This window comes from Thunnus thynnus, chromosome 11 (genome assembly GCF_963924715.1).
Source record: "Thunnus thynnus chromosome 11, fThuThy2.1, whole genome shotgun sequence".
Lineage (NCBI taxonomy): Eukaryota > Metazoa > Chordata > Actinopteri > Scombriformes > Scombridae > Thunnus > Thunnus thynnus.
The window spans coordinates 26974303-26988060 of record NC_089527.1 but is presented as its reverse complement, the minus strand read 5'-3'; the positions used below and the strand labels follow the sequence as shown (position 1 = coordinate 26988060).

Here is a 13758-nt window from a genome sequence, read left to right as displayed (position 1 = left end):
CACTGAGCTAAGTGCTCCATGCAGCTATGGGCCTCCCTCACCAGGTCAAAGGTGATCTATCATCTGCTCACCCGTAGAGAGTAAACTGCTCGTTCTCCTCACTGACTCCTTTCAATTCAAATTGCTGTAAAAAGGACGGATATTTATACTGCCAAAACATCAGTCAGACTACAACAGAACAGTTGCAGTTGTCCATCAGCTGTCTGTTGCTCTGTGGAAGTCCTGAAGAAGAAACTTCACAGAAGAACAATAAACTCCAGTGTTGGCTTACTGTAAATAGTGCAGATCAGACTGTTGGTATTATTTTGAGTGTGGGTGACTGTCAATATAGTGCATGTTTTGTGAACACTCTCGCTTGGAGCTACAGTTTGATTGGAGCCATAAGAGGCTCACATAGTGATGCGGTTGTCAGTCAGTAGAACAGAAATTGTTTCATACCATCAAAAAGCAACAGTAGTGAAGTCTCGAGGCGTCTCTTTGAAAAAAAAAAAGAGAGAGCTTTATGTGTTTAACCTCTGATTTAATCTGGCGGACTGTGAATATATGTCTGCTGCTCTCCACATAAATGCTTTACATCTTTTTACTCCGGCCCTTGTCTAATGCATCAAAGAGAGGGCCTCCAGAGAACAGAGGTATCTTTCTTTTATCTTTTATCACCCTCTCTTCCTTCTGCCTGTGATGCTGGAAATAGATATGGGACTGGGGATGGTAACTTAGGCATTAATTATTGAATTTCAAAGAGTAAACAAGTCATCTCTCTTGTTCTCTCTCTTGCTCTACTAGCTCTTATTCTACAGTATGTAGACTAATTAACTGTGGAGGAAAGCAGCGATATATATGTTGTTGTCATCATGCAAACAACATGAAACACCAGCTAAGCATACCAAAGTCCCAAGTGAGTCACTGGCACTCAAAACAAGCTTTTATACTTTACTGAGTCGTCAGATAAAGTAAAAGTGGACAAGGTGAGGGTTCAGTTTATGGTTTCTTTTACTGTTTAGACAACTAGTGATTTTAAACCTTCAGAGCCACGCCTTCAGGGATTTATGCTTATGTGCGTATTTAAGTACAAACACACAGACAATGTACACTACACATAGAATGGCTTTTAAGCAAATGACTGGTGCAACTCTGCATGCATCAGTGACACCAGCCAATGCTTTGCATAAAGGTTAGTTTTAGGAAACACTTCATCACATCACATTCACAAATATGTCAATCTGTTTGTTAACACACACACCCCAGTCTCAGGCTACAGCGAAGACAACTGGCCGACTCATCAACTGTCATTCACCTCAGGGCTACAGTATCAGTCTACAGAGGCCGTGTGAATACTGCTGGTGTTTGTTCTCAGCTGTGAATCTGAGTGAGTCGTCAGAAAGACATGTGGCCACAGCAAAAGGCTGCTGGAAATGACAGGAGGGAGACATCAAAGGCGGTGTTTTCCCTACAACTTTTCATATTTGTGGATGGTGTTGGTCATGGTGCTGAGGTTGCTAATGTTTATATTTAAAGGCCAATGTAGTGTTAATTTTGTCAGCTATTTTTTTTATTTAGTCTTAGTCCTGTGTCAAATGTCCTTGTTAGTTTTTATCACATTTAGTCAACCTCATCAAGTTTCAGTTGAGTAAAAGTCTGGGCATTTTAGTCTTTTTTAGCCATATCCTGACTACTTAGTTGATCATGATTAGCAAATGTTAGCATGTTAGCATGCTAAACTAAGATGGTGAACATTATACACCAGCATATTAGTCTTGTCACTGTGAGCAACTGTACCAGGGTACACCCTCACAGAGCTGCTAGCATGGCTTTAGATTCTTAGTCTTGTTAGCAAACGTTACTTCAACAGGAGTAAATTGTGCATTTGTTAGAGACTATTTTCAAAACCAGGTTAATAAACATTTGGTGCGCTACAGTAGCAAGTATTTCCAGCAGCAGGGTGATGTATGTGGGATCAACTTGAAACAAAACACTTTGGCTCATCGATGCATTGATCAACAATGCAGATCTATGATACAGAGGAATAAGCTATATCAAGCTTTATCTATTCAGGAACATTTTTCAGAGGATTTACTGACAATAGGAAACACATAGAATATGGCCAGAAACATGGTACAGTTTAATGGGCACTCCACCCATTTACATATGAAGATCAGTTTAATAGCCTGTAAAAAAAAATGTAATGCCTTTTGTGGCTCTGGAGAGAGCTTTTTAAAGTTTAGAAAAAAAGAATCTAATGAGGTTATCATCAGGGCTATCTCCGATTACATTTGAGACTTAAAACTTATCAGAAAGCCTGTATGTCACAGACAGATAAAGACAGATTCTATGGCTGCAAAGGTCTCTTATGCACGTATATATCTTACTGGTGTGACAAGACTGAATTCAGCTTTCTGAGCTTGCGCTGCTAACGGCAGTATGCATCATTGCTCAGATATTTCTTTTCATCTGACTCTGGATCACTGTTACTCTCTCTGCTGACCTCTCTCCCTCTCTAGTCAGACTGAGGCAGCTTCCAACGTTATATAACAATTAATTAGATGGGTATGCACTTGTCGTCATGGGCTGCCATTTGAAGATACTGTACCTTCTCTGCTAGTAGAAGGATGTTAACATCAATTTACGTCATAACTGTCTCTAACTGAATTCATTCAGCTCTCCTGCATTGTAATAGTACTATTTCTAGATAATCAACCCTTCATTTGACTTACATTATTAATTAACTGAAAACATATATACCTAAACTGAAAAAAAAAAAAAAAAAAAAGCAATCAGTAAGTGAAGCCATGGCTGCATTATGTCCATGGAAACCATAGACCTGGCCCAGTTGGACTTTTGTTACATGCACTCTCATTTCATAGCTCAGTTAACACAGATGAGGCACTGCCAATATAATGATCCAACTGTGCAGGCAGGTTTTGTCCTATTATTGATTCCTGATTATTGCAGCTCAGGGTGATATTGGGTTTCCAGATTAAAGTGCGAGTTCAGTAGCTGGTTATGAGATTGCTTGTTAGCTAATGGTGTTAAGACACTGGAACAGGGAAGGTCATCAGTCTTTTTGACTGGTTAAACATCATGTGAAATGCTACTATCAACGTTAGTGTGGCTGTGCTTCGCTCCTTGTACCTGTATTCTAAATATCCCATTCCCTCACCTGCTGTTGAACTTCTCAGGGTGCTTTTCCCGCATCAGATGAAAGCGATGGGCGATGGAGGCATCCTGTAGGAGAGAAGAGGAGAGACAACATTACCTACAGGACAATTTATTATTTTTGCATCTGCGTAGCTGCAGTGGTCTGTGTGACATACACTTTGTCATCTGCCCATGTCTGAAAGAGTCCTGGTCAGTGCATACAGTCCAATTTTGAAGTATATCCGCCCCTTTACTATTGTAGTTTTGACCAGTATACCTACAGGTTAGCATATGATTGTACTCACCACCATCACTGTCAAGATCATAGACTTCAGTGCTCTACTAGACATACAACTTTACTACAAAGTCCAGTGAAGCCAAAGGAAGCCTCAGATGGCTTTTAAAAAGGCCCAATCTTAGCCCAGCTATAAAAAGCATATATTTGGAGGCATGACAAAGATAAACATTAGATGTTAGTTTCCTAATATTCCATTGTGACTGTCATTTGCTTTGAAGAACTATTTCTCTGTTCAAACTGCTGGCTGACTTTGACGTCTTATATACATACTAGAGATGAAACAATGATTGATTAATCCAAAGTTATGATTTGCTGCTTTTCTTTGCCATCTATGATAGTAAACTTAATATGTTTGGGTTTTCGTACTCTTGGTAAGACAAAACAAGATATATAAAGATGTCACCATGGGCTCTGGAAAATTCTAATTGTCATTTTTTGCAATTTTAAAACTGTATAGACAAAAAATTAATTGCTTTATCGAGAAAGTAATTAGGAGATCAATCAATAATGAAACAGATGTTAGTTTCAGCTCTAACATCAACACAGACAGCGGTGTACAGGTAAACAATTTAAAGATAACGGTACATTGACCAAAACTACCACAATAAGACCCAAAATGTGAATTTTCCATTAGATCTAATGTTACTTTCTAATTGACAACAGTGTCGCCCAGTGAAGTCAAGTTGTCTCTGTAACATCCCCACTCAGACAAACTCCTCATCATGTACTGCAGTAATTTAGACTAAAGCTGGGTGACATCGTAAAATACTAAGTAAAATACAGCTCTAACTTATGACACAACGCAGCACTGAATGAAAGCTCACACATTGACCTGAGCAGGGCTCAGACGGGACCCTGCCCCCCTCTCCCCATGTGCTTAACCCCTGACCTCTGGGGCAGAGGTGAATGTAACCCTGATCAGTCACAAGAGCAGCCTCAGTATGACCTTCCTTATGGACATACGTAAACCCCAGCTGGGGATCATGCTGTCACAACAGCATCATCAGTGTTTGACATCTTAAAGCATGGAGAAATGTTATATAATGTTCCTCTACTCAACCTTTTTCATTAATCTCAAGCTATCAAGCTATTTCAAAAACCTGGTAGTCACAAGAGCCTCTAATAGTGCTTTATGTTTAATTAATAAGAAGAATATAGATTTAAAGCTCCTTTCAGACATGCACCTTGTTACGTAACTGTGTGGACAATGTCCATAATACTTCCATTGTGGTTCAAGTCTCAATTGAATGCTGTCATATTAACATAAAGACTACAGCAGCACATGAATATCATGAATATTGTACAAAACGTGTGTATACTGTGGCCATACAGTATACAGTAGTGTTCTGGACACTTGAGCTTTGAGTGGATGTGATCAATTGAACAGAGCAGCCTCAATTTGACTGCAGCTTGAGCTTGACCAGAGCTGCTTCTGCTCCACTCAGGCCTGAGGATGTGATTTGTCTCTCACAGATAAACAGCCACTGTACATATAAAAGAAATTCAAGATGCATGGCATCAGAGATTACATCTAATATATGTCATAGGAAGTGGTATGGCTAACATAGATGTTCCTATATGGGATTCATGTGAAGGAGATGGCATACAGCACCAGAGCATGGTGGATGGAAAGTGTCACTCTGCTGGTGGAGTCAGTAATGATGTTAACGCATAAAACGCAGAATTGAGGACTCCTTCCTATACTCTGTCATTGTATAATAACATCATCTGGTTCCGCTTTAAGTTCTTAACAGAGACAAGACACATGATTGCTAACATGGGTGGTTAACATGGTTGATGCATAAAAGCAATAAGGACACAAAGACGTTGTCAAGTCAGTAAGAGATGATTATGAAACAGGCTGTAAAACCGCGCAGAAGGAAGCACGCATCTACTCATGGTTGGCAGGTGTAGTTTAGTAGAAAGAAAATAGTCTGGTCTGTAGATTATCTTGAGTAATGGGGTCATGATTTCTGGAAAGAGACATTGCTATTGAGCTTTTCAAGTACATTTTTTTTTTGATGCTTTGAGCACCACAAGCCAAGTGCCATCCAGTTCTATTGTGTTCGAGAGAAGGCAGACATCTCTACAGCCAATACCTCCAAAACTCGGCAACTCACACCGAAACAATCTAGATGGATAAATAGCACTACAGGTAAGAGGAAAAATGTATTTGATTTTGCGATGAACTGTCCCTTTAATCAAGTAATGTAATTTGATAGACACTCTCATATAAGTTCAATCTGTCTTTTGAATGTACTGTTAAAATTAAATAAGCTGGTACAATAAGCAGAGGGGGACATGGTCACTATGCATCTGTAATTTTGGAGAAATTGGAAGCTTTATAATTTCATGAGATAAATAAGTGAAGGGCTGATGATCAAGCTGTTCTTTGTACAGTGACTACTCTGAGATATTGGGCTTAGCTTCACAAATCAGTAAAACGGCTTCATTTCACATATATACTTATAAAATTATTAGTGGTAAAGCTGGAGATACAAGTATTCTTCTACAAATGCTCAAACTATTATACACAATACATATCTTGTACATTTTATAATGAAAGTAAGACAAATTTAGAGTGTGAAAGCACCAAGCTTAAAATCTAAATATCAATAAAAATACATTGCATGTATGTTTGAATGTAACATCTGTAAACTCCACACAGTATGATAGTGAAATATTTCCCACCCAGCTCATCATCAAAGTTTCCACTTCCTGTGGGCAGAGGCGAGTATAACCTATGTGCTAATTCATTTCCTGGTGAATCTACAGTGTTCCAGTTAAACCATTTATCTTTAGCATCCTCTTTTGTCACTGGCACTAATAATAGAGGTGTATATTTCCACAGAAGTCTTGCATCTTCCATCTTGGACAGGCAAACTTATCTGTGATGACAGCCTGGCACCCTGCCTGCCTGTGCAGGTGTTTCAGTGCTCTGCAACAAGGAGAACGGAAGGTTGTGACAAGACAGGTGGACAGGTGCTATCATACGCACCCCCACTTGTCACCGTCAGAACCATACACTGGTGCTACCGGCCTGCTGCACTGCACCTCCTCAACCAGACGCTACGCCGATGTGCTGAGATCTCACAGCATCAGCGAATATCAGATCTTAAAATAGAGCTGCATCTGCTGCTTTAACTGGCCGGGAATTTGATACTGAAACCTGGTGTGCGAGGAGACATCACAGGCGATCTCCTCTGCAATGAACCCAAGACACACGAAGCTAACTTTGCCCACAGAGCTCAAACTAAAAAGCTTACTATTCTGATTCTCATGGCAAGGTTATTTATCACAACAACAAGGGTAGATAAAAGAGGAAAACATTGGACAAATCAGTGAGGGGAAGTTGTTAATAATCTGCCTGAGGAGCCTTTGTCCCATGTGGACAGAAGAGGGAGTTATGTTTTTACTGATTCTGATACATTGTGGGCAGAGAGTCCAGCACAGCATGTGGACCACGGCCAGACAATGACACAAAGCGACCGCAAAGCTTTCCAAAACATGACGGGCTGTTTCATGTCACCAAATCTGCTCTCAGTCCCCTGCTGCAGGCAATCGCTGACCAGTCCTACTTTTATTCATTCTGCCCTACTGAAAAATCTGGCATTAACAATATGTGACATTTGCTATCGCTTATAGTTGCCTGTGTGATGAAGGTTGTTTTGATCTTGCCGTTTGAAGTTTTGCACATGGTGTGTGGGGGCAAGAGGAGGTGCTAGATGCTGGATGGGTGATGTGAAAAAGGAGGAAGGGAAAAGAGAGAGACAAACAACAAAAAACAACAACAAAAACACTGGCTGGAAAATGTCACCTCAGTGGGACCCACAGCACCCAGCGGATAAATAGGTTGTCAGTTCACCCCTATTGTGTTTCACTGGCCTCTGGTTAGAGGCTTAGTTAGCTTAATGTCAAAAAGAAATGTCATATAGTGAGCCTCAAATCTCTCATCTCCTATGATACTGGGGCAATCAGGTTAGCATGCATGATACAGAGTGAGCTGAGATTACTGATTTAACAAAGAGAAATAGCTCTTGATTATCTAATATTACGAAAAACTTAACATAGATCTTTTAATACTGCTTACATTATGGAAGCCCATTTCTGCTAAAAAAAAAAAATACATGAAATGTTAGGCAAGATAAAAAATAAGTAATGGTAAGTTGAAGTATGAGCACACTTTTGACTTACTATCTCATAATTTAGCATCTCATTATTTTGACATATCTCATCATTTAGAAATAAGTACATTTTCATAAATAAGCATAGTTTTTACATGGCAGCAATGGGCTTCCATATAATATCAACAGTGCTTTGTTTTAAGTGAAAAGTAAGATATTTTTGAAACTCTATAATTTCTTTTTCTTTTGATTAAATTAACAATATTATTACCTCTTTTTTCAGTGTTAAAACAGTCGTACCTATAAACTGTAAATTTTCAAATTGTGTCTGGTGCCTTTATTTAAGTGTCAGAAAGAACCAGGCTTTTATCTGGGACAGGCGTGCATTAAAGACAGGCCTTTATTTCTAATTTAATGCAAACTCAAAATTTCCTACTGTTATCTTGATAAATTCAGTATAATGTCCATTTCCACAGCACTAATTCCATCAGTACAAGAGACACGTCATACTCACTCCTCTGCTGCTTTCGGTTTCTTTTCTTTAACGGAAATACTGTTTCACCAATTGATTGATAAATTTCTTTACTTTTTTGTTTTTCCCGACCAATGTTAAGTTGCGAATGCAACTCAAAACTTCCATCTGATTTTTCACATATAAAGTCTTCCAGCCTGCCTGATATTGGTTGGCTTTTAATGTGAAAAATCTATAGGAAGTGTCTGATTTCACTGATGGCACATTAACGTTAATTGAGAATGGAAATGTGGAATTAATAGGTGGATGACGCAGGTAACTCTGTTAAAAATAGGAACTGAGAGCGGCAGAGTGTTGAAAATGACACTGACTGAAGGAATTAATGCTGTGATGATGGACATTATACTAAATTTACCATGTGAGCCATCATCCAGAGAGGATTGAGTCGAAGGCAACTGGACTTCTTGGTTGTAGATACTTCAAGACGTTCTGCCTTTCATCCGAGGGGCTTCTTCACTTCTGACTGACTGGTGGGGATTCCCAGGTATTTAACCTCTGTGGGGTCTTTATAAAGGTCATTGATACCACTTGGTTCGTTAGTGCTCCTTGCTGTTATAACAACACTCGTTAAGAATTATTGGAGTCACCTGAGGCCAAGTGTAAATGGCAGTCGTTGGAGTTGCCCTGGCTGTTATAACGACAGTCATTAAGAGACGTTGGAGTCACCTGAGGCGACAGTCATTGGAGTTGTCACACGAGGCCAAATGTGAATGATTAAGTCTCCTGGGATGGGATGAAAGGACAGCACTGTAAATGGTTGTAAGCTCGCATTGCACGAGAGCTGTCCAAGTGGGCTACACGTAATTCCACTCCCCTTTGATGTGTTTTTTAATTTGTTTGTTCTGGCCACACCCCAGTTAGTATTTGAAACTATGCCATTATTTGATTACTGGCTTTTATATGAGAATTTATGATATGATAATAAAACAATAAGAAATTTGGCTTTTGAAATATGTGCTGTATGTCTGTGAGCTCAGTTATGCAACACATAACCGAAGGAGATGAAGGATCCTAGAGTATCTTAAAGGTACCCTGTGGACTTTTTGATGAATAGTAGTGCTATGGAGCAGCGGTTTTAAGAGCAGGTCGCTGTTTTGTTTGTATCTTTTGGAAAGTGTTCAGGCATGTGGGCATCATAATACACATTCCTGCCAATGGTTTTACGCCATTTAACTGATCAAAAGTTGGTGGCCATAATGTGCCAAGAAACATAGAAATCTGCCATCAGTGGCAGCGAAGAAGACTGCCAGCTAGTCAACGATGCAGGTTTTAAAAAACTGCTTTTTCAAATGTTTTATCAGGAAAGAAATGAAGAAAAAAATATGTTCTGGTTGGAAACAGTGACTTTAAATAACTTTGTTTACAAGATAAGCTGTCTAGGTATATGTACTGTATGTGTGTGAATGTATTTGTATGTCCACGTGTTTGACCATTTGTGTCTTTGAGTGCCTTTCCTCCTGTCTTTAAGACCAGCCAGGTGTCACTCAGCACGGCCATTCATTACCATGGTAACCTGGCCTGAACCTGGCAGCCGCTGACTTCCTGTCACTGATACTTCCCCTGACCTTCAGTCTGTGCCAGCGATACTCCCTCTCTCCTTCTCTCCCTCTCTCTCTCTCTCTCTCTCTCACACACACACATACACAAAATTTTATAGGCTCACCTTCTTTTCCTTGTTGCCTTGGCTGTTTTCTGAATAAACAATAACACACTCTTGCTCAGGACAGCATTAAATTTATCGAGCCTTTGTCTCAGTACCCTCTCATAACAGGTTACATGTTGAAAGCAGTGGTGTCAGAGAGTAACTTTAAAGTCTTCTTACTTTAACCTCCTTTAACCTCCTCTCAATTTACGAGATATTCTGGTGGCACAAAGGCAAACACTCACCAACCGTTGCTGAGGGGAGCTGATCTCAGTTCATCTCCCCTCAGCAGAGCCTCTGCTTTGTCTGAGTGCTCAAACAAACACAACTGGCACTGTCTGCAGAGGGGAATCAGCTGGGTGATCATATCCTCAGCCTGAATTTATCGAGTGTCTCACAGGGAGTTCAGACATGCATCTAGAAAGCAGCAGGCTGTTTTCAGCAAATTACTGAATCTGTAGCTTTCTGGTGTATTGAGGTTTGAGCACATATTTTACAGAATCATTTTTTATTTGGGCTGTTGGTTTCTGACAGAGCTGTGTATTTATTTCCCTTGCCAATTTTATTCAAGTGCTATTGTTTTGTCAGACTTGTTTCTCCCGAAAGATAATCACAATTTAAAGGCAATGAACTTAATCCAGACTCTAAAATGACTGACATCCTGCTGTGTCCTGTCTCTTTGTATCTGCATGTCTGAATAAAGATACAGGCCCGAAATTCACTAGACACACATTTTTGGTGTTACTTTTAGAAAGAAACTACTGTCATAAATGAACTGTGACGCTAAAATGGATGAGAAGTCCTTTAAATGCTCAGAAAAATGGAAATTCTATGATAACTGGACAAACAACACATATACATATATATATATCGAGAAATAATAAGCAATCGTCCCATTGCGAACAGACCCATTTTGAATGGGAACTGCACTAGTGTCTACAAGTAGAGAAGATCCATTCCATAAAATATAGGAACCCTTTTTTACATTCTTTCATAACTGCTTTCTTTAGACTGAAACTGAAAGTATACTCTGACACTACACACCCTTGGCACCTCTGCTGACTCCTACAATACTAACCTAGTTGTTAGTGCTTCATCTCACCTCATTTATTTAGTGCAAACCAGACTTTATGAATTTATTGTGCCTACCTACTGTGCCTTACAATCGCTACTGTAATTTCTTAAAACTTGTTTTATCTTTATTATTATTATGTTTTTTTCTACTTACTTTATCTATGGACTTCAGTCTATGACCTCTTTTCTTTGGGTGGGGTTTTATTTAGTCTTTTTTTTCTTTTATTGTGTTCTTACGACTCTATGCTATGCTGTCATGTTTTGTTTTGTTTTTTTTTTTACATATGCTCATTTGTTAAAAAACTGGAAAATGTTAATGAAAAGATGTTTGAAAAGACAGGAAGAGGCACAGGATAGTCAGCACTAGTCAGGCTAATGGCAAAGTAAGGGATTGTGGTGCACATTAGGAATTGGCAATTAACACCGGGAATCAGCTTGCAGGATACACAGACACACAGTCATGTGCATTCAAGTGCATGCACATACACATTTACATCTGTGTACCCAACTACAGAAACCCACACACAGAGAAATGCTCTGCAGAGGGATCAAGGTCCTCACTGCAACATGAGGTGGCATCTTTAATGGCTGCTGACATGGTGTGATTTCCTTCTCTCAAATTCCTCTCACAAGATTCCTTCCAGGCTGCAGGTCAAGTGAAGACACTTTAAGGAACCGACACCGACATGCATTTGTACACTGATCGTTAAATCTGCTGCCATTATTTGTGAATGAAAGGCTTTTCTTTATTCAATACTCAAATGCTTTTAAAGTATTTTACATGACTTTAATATTTGTTAGTGAATCAACTTGAATATTAACATACATCTAAAACAAGGGAAGAAATATCTGTGACGTAACTAATGGACTTATAAAATGCGACAGTATGGTATTATATGGAGCCACGTGAAGCTGAAACATGAGGCAGAGTCTTCGCACATATTTTCATCACTATCCTCTCTGCTTAGTTCAGTACTGCCAGTCCTCACGTTTAGCTCACTCCTCACTGCCCCTTTAGACATCCACTTGCTCCTGCCAGCAGCACAATGGTTGGACTAAATCCTCAATTTCTATAAAGAAGTTAAAAACAACTTCTCAAGGTATGTTTTTTTTTTTTTTTTTACATTTTCCAAATTTAAACATTTTTGCACTTACAAAGTGAAAACAAAAAAACTTATTTTCACCCCTGGGGATCTATAAAATGTTATTTAATCTAAAATTCAGGCACAGTTTGAAACAGAAATCACATAATATACCTTCTTATCTGCAGTTCTGAGTGCCTTGGCTCAGCCAACCGCATGCTCCACACCATGTCATCCACAATTAAGTCGGTGAGATAAAGGACAGATGACTGTGGAAGCTTTCAGATTCAGCCTTGCCAGCCTCCCATCTCCATAGCAACCAAACCTAGAGTAGCAAGGTCTGTGATGGGATGGCAGGAAACGCAAACCCTGTATGGTTAGTAAACCAGATTTGAGGGTTACTAATGGCTACATCATTGGTGTGAGTCAGAGATTGGTTTGCTCAGGTTTTGTATGCACCCAGATACTCAGCCATCTGTCACTATGGCTCCTGGAGGCACAGCGATCTGTCGACTGGTGTAATGGCCATGCCACGTTGGAGTGTTGTCAGAACCTGAGAGTCAATCACAGTTTTACACAGACGGCTTGTACATTGTTATTCTGTATTTTTTTTTTTACTGTCAACAAATCTCATGAGAAGATCAAAACCAACAATGTGTTTGTCCGTCTTTCATTACTTTACTCTTTCTTTACTCTGTCTGTGGCATTCAGTCCCAAGCCCATTGATTCCTACTGAAGATGTACATCTTTAAAGATCCCCTCCAGACATGTTTTAAGACACATAAGAATACTCTGCTTTGAATAACAATTTGTGTCTAACATTTTTTTTTCCACAAAAAAAGTTAAATTACCTGATTACATCTACTTCTTCTACTATATCTACTGCAAGTTTCCACATCCCGCTTGCATACTGGTCCTGGATTGTCTCTAAACTAGTTGTGATGTCACGCGTAAACTCAGATTTTCGGTGAGCACAGAGAAACTTTCCCCCTTCAGTGGATGAATATGCACCTACGTACATCATTCTGCACAGTGAAGGTCAAACCTCCAGCTGAAGTCACAATAAGCAAAACACCTTTTTTGAGTGGAGGGGGACTTTAAAAATGGGTCACAAATTTATCATTTAATTTTAAAAAAGACTGTAGTTCTAACAAACTTTACTGAAACATCAGTCAATAATGAATTTGTTGGGGACTCTTTTCAGCACACACTAATACATATTTGGTGCAATTCAAGTATTTACTGTGGCAGGGCAGTGTATGTGGGAACAACACAAAGTAATCTACAGTTCCCATGTTCATCGAAACAAAGGAACAGAGCAATGGTGTAGCTCACTAGTGTATCTTTAATAGTTTTTGGACAACAATGAAGGTCTATGGCACAGAAGAATATGTTATATTAGGCTTTGGCTATATATACAGTACTTGTCAGCAAAAATAAACATACTCATTATGGCCTTTTGATGTTGTAGCTGGTCCAGGTAGCCCCAAGCCACTAACTTACAGTATGTACAGGCAGGTTTATTAAAGCAATAATCTTCTGCTATATTTTACGCATGAAATCTTTAAGTAAATGCAGACCTCACATAAATGAAATGGAGTCAAATGTATAATATTAGTAGTGGGGATGCAAATAATCGCAAGAAAGCACAATCACCTCAAATCAGACTATAGACTCATAAATAAACTTGGTTACTTTCCACTTGTGGAGACTATTGTATGTGAGTATACAATGATGATGCAGAAACATTTGAATGATGGCAGTAATTCTATCCCAGAGTGAGAAATAAAAGAGATAAAATGTAGTAATAAGCATAATTGTACTAAAAAAACCCTGTCAAATACAATTGTTTCCATCAATCTGACGCACTA

General features: G+C 39.2%; 1 protein-coding gene across 1 annotated transcript in view; it reads right to left on the bottom strand.

Moving 5' to 3' along the window:
• The window catches only part of LOC137193050 (diacylglycerol kinase beta-like), a 115917-nt gene that overhangs the window by 40204 nt on the left and 61955 nt on the right, over positions 1-13758 (bottom strand). The window contains exon 20 of the mRNA XM_067604226.1: positions 3158-3222. Coding sequence (XP_067460327.1) covers positions 3158-3222 — 65 coding nt within the window. The remainder of the gene's footprint in view (positions 1-3157; positions 3223-13758) is intronic.